Source organism: Cyclopterus lumpus, chromosome 3 (genome assembly GCF_009769545.1).
Source record: "Cyclopterus lumpus isolate fCycLum1 chromosome 3, fCycLum1.pri, whole genome shotgun sequence".
NCBI lineage: Eukaryota > Metazoa > Chordata > Actinopteri > Perciformes > Cyclopteridae > Cyclopterus > Cyclopterus lumpus.
This window is the reverse complement of record NC_046968.1, coordinates 23,236,176-23,258,937: the sequence shown is the minus strand read 5'-3', so window position 1 is coordinate 23,258,937 and position 22,762 is coordinate 23,236,176. Positions and strand designations below refer to the sequence as shown.

At 44.3% G+C, this 22,762-nt stretch overlaps 1 protein-coding gene across 4 annotated transcripts in view; it reads left to right on the top strand.

Moving 5' to 3' along the window:
* The first annotated feature begins 1,991 nt into the window (after nt 1-1,991).
* The window catches only part of dmxl2 (Dmx-like 2), a 37,740-nt gene continuing 16,969 nt past the window's right edge, over nt 1,992-22,762 (top strand). For all 4 annotated transcript variants that reach the window (XM_034559368.1, XM_034559360.1, XM_034559352.1 and 1 more), the window contains exons 1-27: nt 1,992-2,425; nt 8,512-8,637; nt 8,897-8,968; nt 9,092-9,170; nt 9,369-9,513; nt 12,030-12,096; nt 12,211-12,383; nt 12,776-12,956; nt 13,086-13,266; nt 13,665-13,883; nt 13,976-14,247; nt 15,054-15,323; nt 15,492-15,721; nt 15,808-16,016; nt 16,425-16,546; nt 16,993-17,082; nt 17,212-17,320; nt 17,409-17,528; nt 17,670-17,897; nt 18,164-18,450; nt 18,966-19,138; nt 19,233-19,884; nt 20,132-20,461; nt 20,553-20,672; nt 20,820-20,955; nt 22,051-22,161; nt 22,285-22,454. In XM_034559368.1, coding sequence (XP_034415259.1) covers nt 2,339-2,425; nt 8,512-8,637; nt 8,897-8,968; nt 9,092-9,170; nt 9,369-9,513; nt 12,030-12,096; nt 12,211-12,383; nt 12,776-12,956; nt 13,086-13,266; nt 13,665-13,883; nt 13,976-14,247; nt 15,054-15,323; nt 15,492-15,721; nt 15,808-16,016; nt 16,425-16,546; nt 16,993-17,082; nt 17,212-17,320; nt 17,409-17,528; nt 17,670-17,897; nt 18,164-18,450; nt 18,966-19,138; nt 19,233-19,884; nt 20,132-20,461; nt 20,553-20,672; nt 20,820-20,955; nt 22,051-22,161; nt 22,285-22,454 — 4,959 coding nt within the window. In that variant the 5' untranslated portion in view covers nt 1,992-2,338. The remainder of the gene's footprint in view (nt 2,426-8,511; nt 8,638-8,896; nt 8,969-9,091; nt 9,171-9,368; nt 9,514-12,029; nt 12,097-12,210; nt 12,384-12,775; nt 12,957-13,085; nt 13,267-13,664; nt 13,884-13,975; nt 14,248-15,053; nt 15,324-15,491; nt 15,722-15,807; nt 16,017-16,424; nt 16,547-16,992; nt 17,083-17,211; nt 17,321-17,408; nt 17,529-17,669; nt 17,898-18,163; nt 18,451-18,965; nt 19,139-19,232; nt 19,885-20,131; nt 20,462-20,552; nt 20,673-20,819; nt 20,956-22,050; nt 22,162-22,284; nt 22,455-22,762) is intronic.

The following is a 22,762-nucleotide window of genomic DNA, read 5'->3' as shown; positions in this document are numbered from 1 at the left end:
TGTCTCCCAACAGCACCGCGGGGACTACAAACCCGGCATCAACCTTCTCCCAGCCCGATACTGCAATATCCATGCAGTCGCTGTTACTCACAGTTGCAACGTGTCTCTCTCTCTCTCTCTCACACACACTTACAGTGCACACACTCATTTCCTGCACTAAATACACCTCTCCTCGTGCTGTAGCAATAGATTATCCTTACATACGTCTTTGTTGGCTCCGTTTTCTCTGCAGTGATCTCAGCACTCTTGGCCAACTGCAGACTACCGCTGGCACTTAAGAGATGAATCTCCGGTTTCTTAATAATCTAAAGTGGATAGCCTCAGTCATCGCAAGAATAATCACAGGCACACATAAAGAGGAATGCCATCTATCTTTTTTTTGTTCCAAGTTGATGAAAGAGGTGAGGAGTATAAACGGACCCTAAAATCCTTTGAGGTATCTTTGCCAGATTATTTTCGCAGTCAGGGAGAGGTGCTTTCAGATAACTACTTTCGTTCGCAGTCTTTCAGTCACATGCCCTGACAACGGGTCTGGCCTTTAAAATTATTCAAAGCCAAAGGAGTAGAAAGAAGCAGATTTAATAGCAAGATTTCTACTGACGTTCAATTTGGTTGGTTATCCGGGTTACATAATGCTGGTCATCCTGGGAGTATGCTGTGATAACAGCTTACAAATAACTTGTTGTAGAGTCTGGTCGTTAGGTTATCTTGTGATCCTAATTACTAAAGTATTAGAAACAATATCTTGAGCAATCTATCTATTTCCCCCCTTCAAAATAGCTCTGTCCAATGCTATCTACTTTGCATCAGTCATAAGGCCCAGAACAGCTGTAAAGTCTGACACTCGCAGTTAAAAAATATGGTAGTCACTAAAATACTAAATGGACAGACACAGTAGTACACATGCTACAGGATGAGTGTGCCCCATCATTGTTGTTGACACTCTTTATGCGGATGTGTCACATTCTCTCTGGGCTACTGCCTCCCAATCTTCTGTTCCGCTGTCCCGTGTGTCATGGTGGCTGGAAGGCCCTGCATGATGATGTCAGTATGGCTTAAATAACTAGGACAATGCCATAATGGTTGGTTGTGTATCACCACCATGGATCCCTTTCAGTCCTCTCATCGTTTATCTATAGAGACAATGAAGGAGAGATTGAAAATGAATATGTAAAGAGGGGTCCAAAAGGGAAAAGGGGATGAATGGCAGTGTGGTAATAATCTCATCAGTGAGATGAATGAGGGTAGATAGGGAGTCGAAGGACAGTTGTGGCTACAATGAACTACGATGCTCTGGTCTCTGTTGAGGACATCATTGCCACAGCATTTCATATAGTCTTGACACCAGCTGCTTCCCATGGCAGAGCCTGGCTGGGAGATTGGCATTTGGCAAAGATGCAATGTAGTTAAATGTTTCAAAATAAAATAATTTAAACTGTGTAGTTCAGAAGCAGATATAGTGTGTCATATGCATCATAAAAAATGAGGCCACTATCCCACAAAAGAAAGTAATGTAAGTTCCATACATTTGTTGTTTCTGTTTGGCTGCTCTCTGTAAGAGTTTAAGAGTGTTTTATGTCAACAGTTTGCTCTCATTCAGTAAACTATTCTCAGTCACTGATAAAATGGTTTCACCCCGGACCCTACATTTATGATCAATGAACTCAAATCGCCGAAAGAGGGAGGGGGGCTCCAAAAAAAACTGGTGCGCCGTAAAGATAGAAACGCAGTGCTAGAGCAGCTGTGCAGCTGTGCAGAAAGAATCACCGTGCATCATCACAATACGGTGTGACGTCATGTTGAGGGGATATGCACGAGAATATAATGACCGGTGTGTATTAAAAAAACACTAAAGCACTAAGTAAAAAAAAAAACCAGGAGGTGACATTCCCATTCTAGATCGCGCATCTCTATGATCATTCAGTCGTGCCTGGACTACGTCGGGAACGCGCATGTCAGGTTTAGCTGCAGAGATCCCGCTGCCTCGGCTCTCACGATTAATCGTGAGGCTGGTGTTGACAGCGAGAGGCGACGGGGGCGGCCGGTTGTACGCGTTTAAATACATGACGGGACCGGGTGAAATTACATGTGCACGGACCGCACACTGAACACACCGCCGCCTGACCGTTTGCGGGAGAAAAAGACGCCGCCGCCAGGCCCGAGGACGACGTGAGCGTTTACTGATGGAATTCCCAGCCGCTGCTAGATGGAGAAACCGAAAGGGTGGACTTCGTTATTAATAATTAAATAAATAAATAAAAGCGCACCCATCTGCTGCTAAAATATTTAATATTTTTTAAAAAAAGAATAAAAAAAAAAAAAGAAGAAGAAGGGGAAAATGCATCTGCATCAGGTGCTGACGGGAGCTGTGAACCCTGGAGATTGCTGCTATTCGGTGGGAAGCGTGAATGACATTCCTTTCACGGTGAGGTTTTATTTTGATATTATGTGCTCGAGATGACACCCAGTGAAGGTAATGGCTCACTAGCTAGCTGCTGTCCCGTTGGCTGCGAACGGGCTGTGCTAGCTAGCTAAAGCACTGGCTAGCTGGGTAGTTTGCTAGCCAAGCTGCCGCACCGACACATTCACAAATAGTGAGTCGAGACTACTCGGGGCATCTTTATCACCTCCCCCCGCATACGCACACGCACACACACCTCCACCTCCACCCCCTTTTTCATGTATCTTGACTGTCAGTCAGACGTTGACAAGCTAACATCCTCGAGCAGATGTGTAACTGTAACGTCCGTGCACCTAACTACTCTTTTTCTAGGGGCAACGTTGTGTTATTCATCAACCCGAGACGGTCAGTTACCGCTAGCCACTCAAACGACCTTTAGCTGCATCTCGTTACGTTGGTATTACCGCAAGGGAATCCCTTTTTTTTTTTTGCGCAGCCACAACATTATTGACACACGCAAACGAGACACGCTCCGAGCAGGTTTCGCTGTGGACATTTCAGGTGGCTGTGGTTTTGACACACAATAAAAAAAAAAGTGCGCACCGCTCCAGGATATCAAAAAGAGAGGAAAAAGAATCTGTCTGGTTTCAGGAACAAGCTAAGCTCGCTACCATTTGGCGTTAAACCCTCCCCACGGATCATCAGCTCGCTGTCATCCCAGCATCAGCTGCGCCAGCTATGACGTAGAGGTCCATATATGGACACATGAGCTGAATGGCAGTGTTTTGGTGTTGAAAGTAACAAAACGTGGTGACACCCGTCATCATTTAGGACTTTAGTGACTACACGGACAGCTTGTTGGACTTCCATCAGCTTATACCACAGGTCATTTGTATGCTGATCAAACACCTTTACCTTTGAACCAAAGCCTGTGACTGTTTATTGACTTTGGGCTATGCATTTTCTTTATCTGCCTGAGGTCTGGCAACCTCAGCAAATTACATCCTGTTGTGCGATGGCAAATAGGTAAACAAAGTGCACAATAGTTGACAACCCCTAGAGATGGTGTGGCTCTTTTCCTAAAATGCATCAAAGTAGAGTAGAAAGCAACGCATCCTGAGTCATCTCTTGTATTGAGAGCAGGAGAGGGATGATGATGACTTTATTGATAGCTGGATGATCGTTCATAACATCCAATGAAGCAAACCCTTCAAAAGTGTGTACAACAGAGATTCTCTAGAATAACATGTAAATGAAGCTTAGGATTTGTTTCCCATAAAGATTCAAAGGAGAGAAAATAGGCTTTTACTTTGCATTGTGTAATTAGATTATTGAAATCAGACAGGATTACCTTTGTAATTTTAAGACTGGTTCAATATGGAAACACGATTGGCGTTATCTTTGCCCTGTTGATGACTACATAGGTTTCAGTCGTCATGTCAATCACAAGGACCAGATTTATTTAGTCCTGATAACCCAAGTTCATACCAAAAGTAGTGTGAATGCATTAGCTAAATTCTGCCAATGCATGCTCAGTAAATGTGTGAGCAGCCACTTTGCACGCCTCATGCTGAGAAACATTGTGAGCCTGCCTAATGGCTGCCAAATCTGGGCTTGGACTGTTCCTGCTGCCCATTAGTCAAGTGGTGTTTTGAGGTGGATTTATTTATTTTTATGGAAATACAGATACCCTCTCGTCAGTCTTTTCAGAATCCTCCGGTTCCCTGGATTATAGTGCAGCAGTTCCTTCTGTTGATTTCTGTTACACTATAGAGAGGCGTTGTTTCCTATCTGTCCTGACCCCGCGACCCCAGATCAACACTGTATGAATGTAAACAAGCAGCTTTGTACCGAGGGTCATACTGTATCTGCTCAACAACACAAGACAGAATCGGTTGTGAAGCTCGAGCCTTGCAGGTTGCCACAGGGTGCCGTTCTCTTTGCCTGGTGTTCTCTTTCTGTGTCTGAGAGGGTATTTGAAGAACACTACACATCACGTCCAATGCAGTTACACTCACATTGACCCCGAGGGCTCATAGGCCAGACCCTGACACAGACAGACACACACACCTAAAGTACAGCTGCCATGCATGCACCAGTTCAAATGAGCAAGCATGAAGCTTCATTCCATCTACATGCTGTTTGATTCTGACCTACATGATGGCCTTCACAATGTTGCATGCTCAACTTTGTTGCATATTGACAGACATTGAAAGACATGTTGAAAAGGAGCTGGAGTGACAGTAAAACACATGTCCCCTGCACACTTCCAGTACAGGAGGCCAGTGGGTGGTGGACATGGTTATGTGTTGAGAACCCACTGTTGGAATAGTTTGACCAATGAGTAGGAATATGAAGGAACAAGAAGTAAGAAGGATCAAAAAAATTCTCTTTCACAATGAAATGTTGGTTGATTTTTAGTATATCATAAATAGCTATTTCACATGTTTGATTGTCCAACATGGTTATTCTGTTGAATGTCATATGACAAAACTGTCATTATTGACAACGTTAAACAAATAATTATGTGTAATAAGTATGATTCGTGTCTGTTACATTGTGGGACTTGAATACTGTAGACTAGATGATAATATGAGGACTATTTCTATGTCTATTACAGTGCTTTTTGACCTGTGGTTGATGTTGATAATGTTCAAACAGCCTAGTGGGATATGCAGAGCTGCAGATGTGTGATCCACTAAAAATAGAACGGCACGTGTGAACTACAAAGCAGGGATGGGGGGAGAGAGAACACACTCCCATGGAGGCTCCATATTCTTCCGAATTATATTTTACTGATAGACATTTTTTTAATCTGCATCTTGTTTAGAATACAGACATCGTCACATAATGTAAGATGGAGATACCGGCTGGCTGAAGGCGGACAGGATTTTCTTATTTCCTGTCTTGAGTTTTCTAGTTTCTGTGTATCGTGCAAGATTGTTGTTGGATTGCTTCAGAGAGACGCTGCATTTGTCTTATATCAAAACATGAACGACCATGAATAACCTTTTTACAATTATATAACCTGACATAGTTCAAAATAACAGAACATCTGGCAGAAATGTGAGCGAAACCAAGGAATTATAGCTAAGACCTCCGTGTCTTACACATCAAGAATTTACATGATGACATGATGGAGTTGTTTCCTTGTTTCCAAGCCTAAAGCTCGTTCGTAGCTCTTGTATAATTGTTCACAAGATTTTATAGAAATCTGTTTTGTGCTTTAAAAAAAAAATATATATATAGACAAAAATAACATTATCACCCTCGCCTGTGCTTTGAGATCCATTAAGTTGCTGCAATCGCCTCCAGTCCAGCCATTGATTGGGTTGGATATGTTATGACCAACAGGCAGAATGGAGATGGATCAAAGCTGGACTTGGTGTTGTTTGGCCTTTTAATGCCCACTGCTTCAGTCATGCTGCAGAGAATAACAAGGCCCATACTACATGATAGGCCTGTCGACATTGGGATCAAAGTACAGGTCTGTGCAATGGGCTTTGCATTGAATATACAGTACAGAAGGACCAGGTTACTAGAGGCCAGAATATTTGTAGCCAAGGCTTTTTACTATAGCTTGCAACAACATGAACATGGTATACATGTTGGAAGCTGTGGAAGAACTGTGATTGCATAAGACCAAGGGAATGAGTGGAATTAGGTGTAAAGGCGGAAGTGATGTCTCACTCTGTTCCTCTTATCTACTTTCATTCTCAAAGCACATGCCTGTATTCACTCCTTACTTCTAAATGATAGTTACCCTAAAAAGCATCTAAATCCCTGCCTCACTCTCAGTGGTTGCCATTATTCAAATAGTATTTAAGGTGCTCTCGCAAGATGGATTTCTGTAGATCTCATCAGTAATAAAAACATGGCATGTGGATAACAATGCTGTTATTACAAAAGAGGAAATAGAGTTCGCTGAGCTCTTTAAATAATGACACAGGGGTTTCCCAGAGTTGGCTTAAAAACACAAAAAAGACCAGATTGGTGATTCCGTGAGATGTGTTTCGTTACTACTTCTTCTTTTTTTTTACAAATTTGACAGTAACATCTTTTTTTCTCACATACTGTAGACCCATGTCTGGCTAACTTTAAAATGCAGCATTGGGACATCAGTACGCCCATGGAGAGCTTTATAGTGGTAGCATCTTCCCAACAATGTCAAAAGTAAATCAAGCAAACTGTCACACTAATTTAACCACTTGACAGTACTTAAATTAGTACAGGTCACTCAATTACAGAACAATGCAATTACATCGCAGTTGTTTCCCTGCTCACCGAAGTTGTAAGCACTTTGTCAATGTTAATGTGGTACAGAGAGGTAATATTTATCCAAAGGCGGCAACGTTCTTGATGTATGCAGCTTACGTGACTGACCGGAGAGTAGCCGTCCCTCTTCAGGGTCGTAGAAGTACATTCATAGACAGAATCAGTGGCCTCTTAATCCTGTCTGCTGCTTAAATACATATCCTGACAGCTAGCTAAACATTACATGTATTAGAATGGGCATCCAGCAGGCGTTCACGTCTTAATGTCGTTTGCCTTTTTAATAAAAATGTCTTTGTTGAATAATAGTCACAAGAGTTCTCATCTCTTAATTGACTTACTTTTATAGATCTATCAGACTGTCCAATACTATTACCCCTCAGTAAATGCATGCAGTCAAATCTGTTCAAATCTAGTGTTTATTAAGAGACCACATTGTATCGTTATTATTGAAATTGGACATGTAATGTCTGTTGAGTATCTCATTCCCTGTTAAATGACCCCAAAACAAACATAAAAACAAACAGATCTATAAACGTATTTCTTAGTTAATGAAGACGCCAACGGCATTTTAGTCTGCACTGCTCGTGCTGTTAAATCTCCCATCTGTAATAAGTTGGGTAAATGTTCACCACGATGCCAATGATGTATTATGCTGCTGCTATTTGTGAATCATCCAACTTTGTACTGCCGTCCCTCCGCACTTGTTCTGTGTGTGCGCGTGTGCGTGTGCATATGGATGTGTGGCTGTTGAAAGAAATACAGGACACACAAAACCAAAAGAACAAAGGAGTGATGATAGGTCATCCTGTTCAAGCCAGACATGGCTCACAGTGCCAACCGGGCGCAAGGGCCCACCCACCAGGTGGAGATTACCATGCGGACAAATAGTGTAGAAGGGACTCGCATATTATCGTGCGTGTGAATGGGAGAGTCACACAAAGTACAAAGCAGTCCTAGACAGTGCGTGACGGTGACCGCTTTTAATTCCAGCTGTAATGTGCAGGGCAAATGCCGCAGAACGGGCCTCCCTGACTTCCACGTATCCCGTAATAGTATTTAAACTACGATCAGATCTTAACAATCTCCACCGTAGCTTTGTCCTCGGCTCTCACGTTGTGTTATACAACTGGCTGTAATGGTGCCCCGCTGTGTGACCCAGTGGTTCCCAGCCTCTCCTCCTGTTCTCCTGAATAATTGAAGACACGAGCCGTCATTCGTGACTGTACTGTGGCTTCAAGGCCAGCTTGCCTGTCTCCCAGGTGCTGCTGCTGCTGCTGCTGCTGCCACTCTGCACACGGTTGCCAAAAACGCCAGCGAACACCATTGTCTCAGTTTACCTCGCCGCCTCGCGATCCAAATCCTTGCGCGTGTTTCGCCCATTTAGCGTGGGTAATTGTGTTTGCTGCGTTTGTCTACTTATTGCACACGAGTAGGTGTGAAGGCGCTTCTTGTGTTTTGCTGTCCTGTTATGCGGTTACTTTGCTAGTTTTATCCTGACAATGCTCGGGGTGGTTGTATAAAGTTACCATTCTGTGCTAATCCTGATTTTAAAAAAGTCCCTGCTAATGCAATGTTTACATTAGTGCTATGATTGTGTACTTTTAATAATGTTTTTGATATTTTTATATTGGATTTAAATGTATTCAGATGGAAAGTCAAAGCAATGAACTAATAAGAAATATTACATTTATTAATACATGAGACTCATTGTTTTGTTTTCCAGACATAATATTCAAAGCATTAATGCATTTTGCAGTAATATTTACCATTTTGTTTTATTGTGGCGCAATAAATCTGATTTGGTTCCTCTTCCTGTGCACATTGGTCTTCACCAGGCCTACGGCTCAGGTTGTGATGTTGTGATCTTGGCCAGTGACTTCGACTGTGTTCAGATTATCCCGGGAGCTCAGAATGGAAACATACAGGTGGGCTGTGTGGAGTGCTCCCACCAGCTTGGCAGGGTAAGTGTTGACTGCACACCCAGACACACACTCCCACACACAAGTTTCCGTTCTTTCTTCCGTGTGTCAATTGTGCCGAGCAAAAAGAAGTGCATTCAGCCCTGCGTTTTGCTCCGGTCTTGCACTGCCAATGCTCTCCTCTCCTTGCTATCCTGCTCTCCCGCACTCCCCACCTACCCCTCTCCTGTGGGAATGGCTGTGCAGAAGCACTGATGGGGTGAGTAATGTTGTGATGATGAACGCAGCTCTTTATTTTTAGATTGCTGCATCCTACGGAAACACGGTCTGCATCTTCGAACCTCTTTCTGCCAACCCAAACAAACGCCACAAGGTGAGCATGGCTGTCTGGATTTCAGACACATATTAGTGGTTAAAATCGATATCGAAGTGAGCTCAATCACACTTGTGTGTCAATAACATTACATGGTGTGTGTCGCTCTCCTGTCACTAACAGCAGCTTAACTATCAGTGGCAAAAGACAGGACAGTTCTTCCTCCATGCCATCACCTACAACCTGGCTTGGGACCCCCAAGGTACGCAAAATGCTTTCTGTGTTTAACTGATTCACTGACTGACTGGATTAATCCACACTACGCAGGGCTCCTGTTACAGCCCCCTGTGGTTTGTCCGGGGTGGCATGTGTTATACAAGAGTGACAGCGTGCATGTGTCTGTGTATCGTGGTTGTCGGCGTGGAATGAGGTGTGTAACATAGTGCTTTTGTGTCCACAGGGAACCGTATCCTAGCAGCAACCGAGCGGCTCCAGCTGTGGGCTCCTCCACTGGCAGACGCCCTGATCGAGGAGGAGGATGGACAGTTGAATGAGGACAAGCCCCACCCTGTCCTCAATGACTGGAACTGTGTCTGGCAGTGCAAGTATGTTTTTTTTTGTTGCTTTTTGCACGTACTGTAAAAGCATCTGATGTGATTGACATTGAAAAGAAGCTTTCTGCTTCTGGGTTATGTGCATGAGGTCAACAGCAGAACCACAATCCAAAGATAAGTTGGTATGGAGCTAAGTACAGTCATACAGAGTTGCTTTACACGTCAATGGTAACTAACTAACTAGTCATGCAATTCCTGTCCAGCAGACCTGTGTGTCTTCATTCCTTTTCTCCTCTCTCAACTTCACTTATATGAAGTCAGTAAAAGCTTTCTGAAGCCAAGTTGTCTCAAGTAATTGTGAGTCAAAAAATACTTTGCTCATCATTGAAAATGCTAAATTTTTTCATGTCAGTTTTTAGATTGAAAAGTGAAGCAAATTTTCTTATTTGGAGTCGGCACCGTTTTTTACTTTTGCAATGTTGGTTGTGAAATTACATAATTTTGACTCATAAAAACACAGTTACTGATTATCCAAGCTCATCTGCAGACAGTCTCCCATGAAGGTTTCTATGCACTATTGTAAGCCACTCTTTACTAGGGCTGGGGCGATATGCTCCCAGTTCGATACTATTACGATACTTGGGTGCCTAATCAATATTTATTACTATTTTTAAGTATGTTGATTCCAGAAATATTGGGATTTTTTGTTTTATATTTCTGGTCAATATTATACAATTAATTATTATTTATTATTATTATTTTTCATGTATATATTTTGTACACCTTTTGCTGACCTCTTATGTTGAAAACTGGACGTAGTCACATGCATATTTTCCCACTAAAGTCCATCGCTAGTTTTCACCGTCAGCTCAGGCCCCTCCATAAGTCCATGGTCAGCTCAAGGTTTGGGTCGTTTGAATACATCTAACATAAATGTCAGGATATGAATGCATGTGCAGAGCTGGCTGATTTGACAACACGTAACCCGCTACCTGTCCATGACAGTTTGCGTGTCGTAGTAGCTCGAAGAAGCTGGGACTTCAACGGTCAGATCGACCACACAGCGCACGGACCAACAACTCATCCTTTGCATGCTCCACTGAAATCAAAACAATATGACGGAACTAATTTCACATATAAAGAAAAAGTCATAAACATAACACCAATAATAACGGTTGTGCATGATTTGAAAGTTTGAAATTGGGCTAAATATAAGCAAACAGGAATCAGAACTGTTAGGCTGTGCGCCATGGCCCGTTGCGCAATCGATGGAGTCAGCGTCAAAGTCGCGGGAGTGCTCGGTAATGTGTTGCAACGGTTCCAGCTGCCGGGCCCTTTTTTCCCCTCTCATACCGTGCCCACTCGCATGAAGCTGAAGCTCCATCTTGTCCTCGACGCCTTCATCATTCACATCCCCGAGGACCAGTGACATTTGTGCAGCGTTGCTGATATCCGCGCTCTCGCCGACCACGACCGCGACGCGCTTGGTTTCTCATATCGGCTCTCGTGGCCCAAAGTGATAACAAACACATGGTCAGCATCATATTCTGACAACAATGAAAGTGGCTGCAAGTAATTTCCCCGATTTTCAATGAATCAATGTCTTCGTGTTCACGCTGTCTCCAACACGCCGCGGTCGATGAGACACTTATATCCCGATTCTTCCTGACCTTTTCAGGGTCCACGCTTGTCTTTCTCCCCCTCTCGTCTTTCATGAACCATACACATCATACGTCGACCAGCGAGCTCTGGTGTTTGTAGGCTTCCATGGACCAATGTCTGTGCAAATGAGTTTGTTATTAGCACTTGCCGAATATTGGATCTATGGGTAAGATAGTAACTAACAATCAATCTAAAAAAAAATCTAAGAAGTTATTTTTAATAACATAAACAATACGGTATTATTATTTAAAATGTTAAATATTTTATTTACAAAAACAATGACACCTCTCCACCATAAAAATGATAGCGCCCACAGAGAAGGCCCGATGGACCTCCTCTGAGCTTTATTCATGTCGATCTCTGCCTTTCCCGTCAATGTGTGAAACGCATAGTGTTTCTTTTGTTTTACTTTAAGTGTTGTGTTTACCAGACTTTTTTTTTTTTTTTCTTGAAATGGATATAACTCGGACTTCAACAAGTGGTAACTTCTTTCTAACTCGGCATAGACTCAAATGAAGACAATGTAGTAATATTATATTTATTCAGGCATTTAAAACATCTTTTTTTTTTGTAGCAATTTATATACATACACCTGTAGGTGAATCCCTTTTTCATCACCCCTCTTTTGAGTGTGTGGCCTGTTTTTTAAGCTGTGTAAACAGACATACTGTATAATACCATGCAAGTAATTGTCAACTGATGACACATTTGCATGCCTAGGAGAGCCACTAAAACAGGGAAGTGCAAGCTCTGAAACGACCAGCAATGGATCTCATGCACAAAGTAACCACAGATACTCATCGACTGCCGACAGGAGAACCGCGTGTGTGTGTTATTTCTGTGGTGAGTCTCCCGTGGAGAAGTGAATGTAGCTGATACCACTGTTTGTCTGTGTTTCTATCTAGGACTGCAGCATCTGTTCACATTGCCAAGTGGTCTCCTGACGGGGAGTACATTGCAACAGTTGGGAAGGTATATGATTCACGTAAACACATTGCAAAACAACAGATTTTTTCTGATTGTATGGCCCATGCTGATGTGTTTTTCTTTTTATTCATACCTATGTGTGTGTGTGTGCATACGCAGGATGACTGTTTACTCAAGGTGTGGTATCCCACCACGGGCTGGCGTTCTGCAGTGGTGGTCCACGACCCCTCCGATAAAAGGCCTCCTCCTGTTAACTTCTCCTTTGTTTACCTGGCCCATCCTCGCTCCGTCACCGGTATGTCCTGGAGGAAGACGAGCAAATACATGCCCAAGTAAGAAAACACACACACGATCACATGGGCAGGGTGGCCAGTGACATGGTTATTGTTTACATCTGTTAGTACATGACATAATTTCTTGGCTTAAAAAAAATATTTTGCCTCTTTTGAGTATTTGCTAATGGACAGAGGAGTCACATTATTTATTGTGTACAATGCTAATAATAACTACATTGTTTTTGTAACCTGTCTGTTAAACATTTCTTCATCTGTGAGGTGATTGGTGGTGGAAGCAGCCAGTCAGAGGGAGCTCTCTGTACTGTTGTTGTTCCACTATGGGAATCAGTGATTTCCTCAATGGGGTCTCTCCTTATATTTCACTTGAGCCTTCACTTCAAAAGTCATTCCTGATTGCGTAAGAGTCGCATCATCTCGTTGTTTTCTAGGGGTTCGGTGTGCAATGTGTTGCTGACGTCCTGCGAGGATGGTGTGTGTAGGTTGTGGTCGGAGACCCTGCTACCGGAAGACAGCCTGCTCGGGGGACAGATCTCTGAGAACACACACTCCTTCAGCTCCAGCCTGCCAGGCCTGGCAGGAAATAAGGACAAGATCCAGCATGCTTTGGAGGTACACTTACTTACCCACTCAGATATGATCAGAATGAATTGCTAAAAAAGAACATATAAAATGCATCCGATTTCTGACTAGCATGCACCTCTTCTCTCTGTGTTTTCTTCCTGTGCTTTGCGTGGTCAGTCGATCCATCACCTGAAGCATCTGCGCCGAGGCCGGCGACGGTCCTCTGCTTTGGTGGCACACAGTGAGCTGCTGCCCTCTCAGCTTGGCACGCAGGACGCACACACTCACCGCCACATCGCTCATCACGCCAACGCCCTGTGTCACTTCCATATCTCAGCCAGTATTAACCCCAACACAGGTAGGGTGTCTTTGCCTTACAGTAGATCCATACATATTGCACTATTGACCATGTTCTATGATGCTCTGTAATAGTGACTTTATATCTTGTGCATTTAACACGCACAAGATATTTAAGTTGCTGCATTACTTAAATGTAGAGGTCCTAGATGTTGAATATTTGGAAATTAATTTGATTATTGCTTATACTTTATTGCAAATGCATTTTGTTTTGCATATGATGTGTGTTGTGCAACAGCAGAAATGTCTTCTGTGACTTAAAATACGTGCAACGCATTAAAGGCATCTGTGAACCTTTAGTCGAAGCTTAGGTCATATTTTATTCAGCCTTTTCCCTTTTGTGCTACATGCATCCATTTATCTCTTCTTCCTCCTCCCGCCTCCCTCTCCCTCTGTCAGACATCCCATCAGCGCTGGCTGACTCTGCCGTGTTCAACCCAGACGATGGCAGCGGTGGTGGAGGCTTCGTCGTTCACTGGCTCAACAATAAGGACCTCAGCTTCACTGCCTCCATGGAGCTCTTTATGCTGCAGCTCCGTAAATTATCTGAACAGCAGCTGGACCAGACCACTGAGGACCCCCTGGACCCCGAAGGATCCCCGATGAAGTTTGACTTTGGTATGACCCACAACCAGAGCCATTACGCATTCCTTCAAACTCATCAGCTTGAAAGCCATTTTGTAAAAGCATATTGTTTCTTTGGGTTCCAGACCTGGACGAGATGTCTGACAAAGCGTCCTCTGAGCAAGGTGAAGAGGGGGAGCCGGGGGAGCAGGGAAGCACCAAGGCGTCCTCCCCAGGATCCAATTCCAGCATGCCTTTGCCCTCCATGCTGCTGGAGAGGAAGATGGAGACTCTGATCACAGAGTGGAATCGGAGCCCAGACATGTTGTTCACCATCCATCCTACTGATGGATCGTTCCTGGTCTGGCATGTGAAGTACTTGGACGAATTCAACCAGGGAATCTTCAGGCAGGTTCAGGTGAGCGGAACATTTTTTGCATTTGAGTAACTCTGCGGCTTTAATTCAATAGTAAATCACTTGCTCATTCACTCACTCATACACACATAGTGGCAGCAGTTAAGCTGTACTTAAACTTTGTCTCTAACGTAAGGTGACTCAGCACTCCTCCATCCTTATGTAAGACTCCTAATATTCCTTTTTTTTCTCCTCTGCATGTGGGCTAATACAACTTTGTCACAAGTAATATGTATTTTATATTAGGAAATATAATGTATATAATTAACAAGGAGAGATAACAGACTAATTAGCGTTGGAGTTTAGCGAATCTTGTGTTCTGCCAATCTATGTGTGAACTCATGCAGCGAGATTATCACACTGTAGAGCTCGGCCGTCCCGAAGCAGAGCGGCGCTGCAACACAAGTTGTCTGAGGAGGTCAAAACAAATTAGAGAGCAGTAATTAAAGGATTGGAAGCTGGTCGGCTCCATCTTAGCGGCTGCAAATAAATTCGCATGGCACTTAACAGGCCCCTGCTTATTGTGATTACTTTGCGTGATACAGTATGCTGACACCGGTCTTTATGTTCATAATAAGAGAACATGTGTTGGCATAAGAGCTTTATAATGCTATGTGCACATATTAAATCCATATTGTGAAAAGTGGGAGTGTATGTATGTTAACTTGGAAGCAATATTTTGTATTGTTAATGTTGATTCTGATGAACGGGAGAGCCGAGTTCACGTTGTTATGAACTGCTGAAGGACTGTAACGAATATGTGCCCGTGGTCCTAGAGCTTAAATCCTTCCCTCTATCTCTCCGATTAGGTGTCCTTCTCCTCCCGCATTCCTGTGGCATTTCCCACCGGTGATGCCAACTCACTGAGTAAAAACATCCTGATGTACGCCTGCACTTTGACTGAGGGGGAGACCGCCAGAGCCGGGGAGCAGGGGAGGATGGTTCAACGTGTCTCCCAATCCGCTTCAGCCTCGGTCGGCCTTGGTTCACCTTCACTGGCCGCCTCTCTAAACCCTCGCCCTGGCATCAGTCCTGCGGTCATGATGGTCTCCAAGCATGTTGATGGCTCTCTCAACCAGGTAAAAGTTTGTTACAGGACAAAATGTAGATCTTGGTATGCGCCATTTTTTTCTTAAAACCGTTCTTAAATTTCCCACCGACACAGTCGTTTCATGTGAAATGCAGGTCACTGTACTCGTATGTTTGTGTGTATTCAGTCATTTTTGGGGTTCCCTCTCTGTCTGCAGTGGGCGGTGACCTTTGCTGAGCGCTCTGCCTTCTCCAACGTAATGACCGTGTCACACAAGTGCCGGTACTGCGGCCACCGCTTCCATCTGAACGACCAAGCCTGCCACACAGTGCTCCCACTGCTGCTGACCTCCTCTCACCATAACGCTCTGCTCACCCCTCCTTCGGCCCCGAGCAGCATGGAAGGAGAGCAGCTGCAGACCTTTTCTCTACCAAAGGGACCTCCCAGGTAGAAGAAAGAATGTGCATCCTTTCATAGATGGTGGTCTTGTTGTCCTCTGCGTGAAAAGTTCTAACGACGCATGTCTTTATTAGTGGCAGGAAGCAGCTTCGTAATGCAGCTACAAGGACCTTCCATGACCCCAACGCCATCTACAGTGAACTTATCCTGTGGCGAGTGGACCACATTGGACCCCTGTCCTGCACTGGAGGGGTCTCTGAGCTGGCCCGTATCAACTCTCTGCACACCTCAGCCTTCAGCAATGTTGCCTGGCTACCTACACTAGTACCCAGCTCTGTACTTGGTAACAACACCATGCATTTTATTTTTACATTGATGTCAATTTGAACCCTACTGTTTCTTGTTATGAGTAAATCATTACTAAGAACTGGAAAGTAAGAAGTGGAAGTTTCACTGTTGCTGAATCATCTGAACTTTTAGTATTTGGTTCACTATTTGTCAGAACAAAATTGCCCCAAATGTGTGCACTTTATATAATATCATTCAGGTTATTAAAGTGCATACCGCGAATGCCATGCATTAGTCAGTTTGCATGTCAGATTTGCACTAAAAAGTGAACTATTTATTTTGTCCATTCTCATTGCCTGGCAATATAGAAACATACATTCATGACTGTGCCTTAAAAGCAACAATATGCCCTTTCCAGTCTCACTGTGGGACTTTCTAACTGACTTTGTGCTGCGTCCCTAAGGAACTTACTGTAACAGCGCGAGCGCCTGCTTCGTGGCATCAGACGGTAAAAACCTGCGTCTCTATCAAGCTGTGGTGGATGCCAGAAAACTGCTGGATGAGCTGTCAGACCCTGACACGTCTGTGAGTGGACACAAAAACAATAATGTTATTGCATATTGGGATGTGATCGTCTCTGTTTAGAGTCTCTGTTCAGTGAATTTTATGTTTCATGTCTCAGTTTTTGTCACAAAGGACCGAGAATCGAGTCCAAAGCAGGCTTGGCGGTCGCTATAACCACATCATTCACAGATTATAGATTGTTCTTTTACGCCAGCTTTTCTAAATCTATGAGTTTTTCATTTCCTTTTGATGCCGACTTCCCAAAACACAAGCAAAACAACAAGTCTGACTACATCAGGAACACAGATCTATGTTTATCATAAACCACATTTTTCTATCTCTCTCTTCATAATAACCACATGTACCTTAAATCCTTCTATGCAATATTTTTCCACAACATTAGTGGTTTCAAATGCAGTACACTAAATGGATGGATTACCAATTTCCATGTGTGTATTTCCATTTAGAAACTGGTGGGCGAAGTGTTCAACATTGTCAGCCAGCAGTCCACTGCCAGACCTGGCTGTATCATAGAGTTGGACGTCATTACAAATCAGGTTAGCAGCTGCTCTGTTTTTCACACCCACCTCAGATCAGTGGTGTACAGAAATTCAGCTCCTGGAATCCTAAAACGTATGAATCAATAGACAAACCTGTTGCTTGATGCTTTTTCCATGTGCATCCAGTGTGGTGCCAACACCCAGCTGCTGCATGTCTTCCAAGAGGACTTCATTCTCGGCTACAAGCCTCAGACGGAACCAGAAGCGTACACACCGGCCTTTCCATGCGGCGAAGGTATTGCCACATTTGGTCACATTTTGTGTCGATCTGCTTCCTGATGCTTTGTCATTGGAAGACAATAATGTCATTTTACTATACCCAGATTACCAACCTGCCCCGTTCTCTGAGAAGTTCTTCCTGGTGGTGATTGAAAAGGATCTCAACAGGAACTCTGTCCTGCAGATGTGGCACCTGCACCTTAAATCTGTGCAGGCGTGTGTTGGTAAGTGTAGGGTACACACAGCTGAGCAGTTTACTGGATATTTTTAAGCGTGAATGTTAAATGTGGAGCCTACCTTTTTTTTTTTTTACTTTAAAACTTCCTTTACTGGCCACTTTAACATTCCTGCATCTTTGTCTCCAGACGAGCAGAGCTCAGATTTCAGCTTCCAGAGCCAGCTGATGGTTCCCAATCAAGCTGTGAATGCTGACTCCTCTCCAGAGACCTCACCTATCAGACCCCTGCCTCGGTCAGCCTCGACAGCCAACTTGCAATCAGCCAGCAAACTCATCCTCAGCTCCAAGCTGGTGTACAGCAAGCGACTCGACCTGCCCCACGGGGTGGAGGTTACCAGGGCCACCCCCTCTGCAGGTAGGGATGAGCGCACACATATGACTCACATCATGTTGTTGTTGCCAAATTAATAGGAATGTGTAAAACCCCTTTCTCAGTGTTAACTGGATGACATAGTCCCACATTCATTTTAGAGCACGTTGGAAATAAATTCAGGTTGAGCTGATTCTAAAAGAGTGCCTGGAAAATCTATTTACTATATTTTCTGTAGAAACCAAATAATCAGGTTAACGCAAGAAATTGTCTCTTGAAATAGTTTTTGTACTTCCTCCTCTTTCTGCCAGGTCATCTGAGTTCCTCTTCTATCTACCCCGTGTGCCTGGCTCCGTACCTGATTGTCACTACCTGCTCTGACTCTCGTGTGCGGTTCTGGCGCTGTGCTGTGGAGGGTGATGACGGGTACAGCGAGGATGACCGTGACAACCGCTCCTACCGCTGGGAGCCCTGGGCCCTGATGAATGAGGAGAAAGACAACAACAGTGCCGTGTGTGTGTCTGGACGGCCCGTCGCGGTGTCCTGCTCCTACATCGGCAGGCTGGCCATTGCCTTTAAAAAGCCGCGACAAGGACAGGTAGGAAATTAGAATTTGGCTTTGTTTTGTTTTTCGGTGTATTGTACCAAAAAGCTATTCAATTTAACTGTGGCAATCACCTTGAGTTTGACAATTGCATGACATGTAAATGCATAAAAGAAACACAATTTGGCGGCATAGCCTGGATCCTCCAAATATAGATAATAATTCCATATATTAGTATGTGAATTCTCATTTAACGTAATGGAGGATGTAGATAAGGTAACGTGCATTATAGACTGCAGTTTGTCCAAACTGTCCTAAGCCATTAGTGAAAAGGAAGCGATAAAACCAAACTATCTGAGGATCTAATTCCATATCCTGTCGCTACTCTGTAGTTAAAGTGTGTGGGGCTCATAAAACTGACACTGAGTTGAGGTTTATGAACAGCAGTCTGGGTTATGATCCTGGGTTTTCAATGTACTTCAGGATGTGATACAGGATAGACGTCTAGTTGATTGGACTACAGTGTCTGCAGATTTGGCGTATTCTAAGAAATCTTTTCTTGTCCTCAGTTGCAGGGTTCTGGAGAGGACTTCTCCATGCACGTGTCCATCTATGAGTGTGAGTCTACTGGTGGCTCAGAGTGGGTTTTAGAGCAAACTCTCCACCTGGACGACTTCACCAGACCCTCGTCAACCCTGGATCCGAGAGTCAGTGTGGACTCCAACCTCTTCGTGTACAGCAGGTCAGGAGGGCACTGCTTGTGTGTTTGAATCATAATCTGCCACTTTATGTTTACCAGTGTGGATGTCGTAAATTAATAATTTTCTCCATGCCAGGTCTGACCTATATATGACCAGAGACCACAGCTCCCCCAACATTAAGCACTACGTTCACTTGGACTGGCTGTCCAAGGAGGACGGATCTCACATCCTCACAGTGGGAGTGGGATCCAACATTCTCATGTACGGCCGTATCTCTGGCGTGGTCAATGAGCCAATTAGCAGCAAGGACGGGGTAGCTGTCATCACCCTTCCTCTAGGGGGCAGTATCAAACAGGGCATCCGCTCACGCTGGATCCTGCTTCGGTCCGTGGACATCCTGTCCTCTGTGGACGGCACGCCGTGTCTGCCAGTCTCCCTGTCCTGGGTGAGGGATGGCATCCTGGTGGTGGGCATGGACTGTGAAATGCACGTGTATGCCCAGTGGCATCAGGACAAGAAGCCCGGGGAGGGAGAGGAGGGCAACCTATCATCCGCAGACATTGCTGGAGGTCAAACCGCAGGTTCCTCCTCGGCTTTTGAAGGCAGAGCCAGGTCCAAGAGTGTGTTTGAAGGAAGTACTGCAGTGGATGAGGCCCTTCGTGCCCCGGCTGGACTTCAGGAAGGGGGACTGTTTGAAGCAGCTCACTCTCTGTCACCGACTTTACCCCAGTACCATCCCACCCAGCTGTTGGAACTCATGGACCTGGGCAAGGTTCGTCGTGCCAAGGTGAGCTGGTTTCGGCATTCCAAAATATGCTCAAACATTATTTAAGGCTCTAATTTGTTTATTTAACAACAACATCAACATCTGTAGTAGGCTAAAGTACATCCAACCTTTTTGGATTCGACGAACTCGAAGTACGGATGCCAAGAGACACTGTTTACTCTAGATAAACAGGGATATGTTGTGTTCTGGCACATCTAATCCTCATTGTTGCATGGGCTTTTTAACCTACTGCTCTTCTGTCTTTCAGGCCATACTCGCTCACCTAGTGAAGTGTATTGCCGGGGAAGTCGCTGTGGTGAGGGATGTGGAGGCAGGTGAGGGCGGAGCCAGGAGACATCTGTCCCGTACTATCAGCGTGACTGGCAGCACGGCAAAAGACACCATTGTGGCCGGCCGCGACGGAGGCAGGGACTACACAGAGATCAACTCCATCCCTCCCTTGCCCCTCTATTCCCTCATGTTGGCTGACCTAGACACGTCGTACAAGGGAGCGGAAGAGGCCACTAAGGGAGCCAAGGGGGCCGACGGTGATGGATCCCGGAAGTCAGGAGAGGACCAATATTCTGACCTCTTCCAGGTACGACGAGTTAAGAGAGCTCTGATGTTGTTGTTGTTGTTGGAGGTTTTGTCCACTAATGCATTTGGCTCCTCTCCTCCTGTGTTGACAGGTCCAAGCCGTTACCACAGATGATTTTCTGAACTTTGCCGCCGACAAGCCAGAGAAGAAGTCTCGAGTTATCAACCTCTCTCAATATGGACCGACCTACTTTGGTCCAGAGCATGCTCAGGTATTGTTGTTCTATTGCACTATTAATGTAGGCTATTTATAGTAACATCCATAAATGAATAATGTTTTACATCCATCAGTACGACATCATGTTTGAAAACCTTTTAATCCATCAGTACTGAGTTTCTCTTTGCTCTCTGTCTTCCAGGTGTTGTCCAGTCACCTCATGCACTCCAGCCTACCAGGACTGACCAGACTGGAGCAGATGTTCTTGGTGGCCTTGGCCGATACTGTTGCAACCACCAGCGCTGAGGTCACCAGCTCCGCTGATCAGAAGTACACAGGTCAGCATACATGTTTGTGCTTGTAGGTTACAATCACATTTGTGAAACGGTATATTTTATAACATAGAGTAAATATAACCTACTGCACCACCAAGGTTTTCTGGGGTTAGGGACTGTTGTGTCTGTATTCCTTGAACGGGAGTCATGACCAGATTAATATACATTATGTCAAACCACAAGAAAACACTCCTACCTTATATTATACACAGCACTCAAATAGGTTTAGCCATCCACATTATCCTCACAGTTGTCTCTGTATCATATGCCTTTTCAACTAGCAAAATAGTTCTGAGTATCTGAGTTTTCTTTTTAATTATTTCATTTTTTTGCTATTTTGTCATTTTCAAGTGTTTTGCTTTCATCCTCCCATCCATGTGACACTCACCGGTGGCCATCCAAGCTCTTAAGTTTAGGAGTTCTTTGATGTTCAATAATCCTCCCCATTGAAGTGTCCTTTATTTAGTCCCTGACTTCAAGAGACGGACCACCTCCGGGTCTTGATTCTGTAGCTGTCCCAACGCTCTGATCTGTCAGGGGGAATATTTCCTTTGCGGATGAATAAAGTATTGTCTTATTTTGTACGTTATATAAAAGATACAGGATGTACTCATACCTGCTTAATAGACTTTTATTGCAAATTGGCGTGTTGGCCTTAATGTCTACCAGTCCATTAACCGTTACCCGAGTTAGGAGATTGTATCAAAGTTGACTAAAGGTTATAGACATAAACGCTAAGCATAATTTATCTTGATTGTGTGTTCATGGATATAGTTGATCTCCAGCAATCAAATCTTTATTAACATAAACAACAGTGCTTATACTTTTCCTCTTTAACTGCGCCGCACCAATTGTCCATCCTTTTTTTTATTATTTAGTCTTTTGAGGGGAAGACATCAGCAGGTTGTTCCAAGGCTAAGTAAGCACAGAGAGGGAATGAAGGTTCAGGGACAGGAGATACAGTCTCTTGACAGGCTCGCATGAACTCGTGTGATACTGGAGTTTTAAAGGGTTTTGCTCTGCGGCTGCCATTTTATTAGAGGGGTCGTGGAATTACACTGGCAAAGCTGACCGCTCCCTGCTGCTGTGTTTGTTCAGGTGGTGAGGCTCTCGATGAGTGTGGGCTGAGGTACCTGCTGGCCATGCGTCTTCACACCTGCCTGCTCACCTCTCTGCCCCCCCTCTACCGCATGCAGCTGCTCCACCAGGGTAATTATACCGCTGCTGTGAAACATACAGAGAACATTGTTTTGTACGACAATAATACCACTATGTTGTCAGATTTGTTGGTAATTAGATAACTTTGGATGTATCTATCTCTCTCTGTGGCAGGCCTATCTACATGCCACTTTGCATGGGCCTTCCACTCCGAGGCCGAAGAGGAGCTGCTCAACATGATCCCAGCCATGCAGAGAGGCAACCCGCAGTGGTCTGAGCTCAGGGCTGTCGGAGTGGGTTGGTGGATTCGTAACATCAACACTCTGCGGAAAATAGTGGAGAAGGTACTAGGACAAATTCAGATGGAATTGACAGTTTCTAACATTAGTACAGTGATGCACTCAATTAAATAGAAAAGGAATTATGGGCTCCATCGGATAACATAGCTCACTATGATATTTTAGACCCCTTACAGAATGTTCTGCATTGGGGGGGATGTTGGTCGACCTTCTGGAAATACCACAGTTGAACCAACATGTCTTAACAAAACAATGGCATTTAAAAAAAAAAAGTATCATTCAGGACAGGTGTTCCTGTTATTTATACACTCCCTGTAGTTCAGTCATCAAAGTTATTGTGTCAAGAGACACGT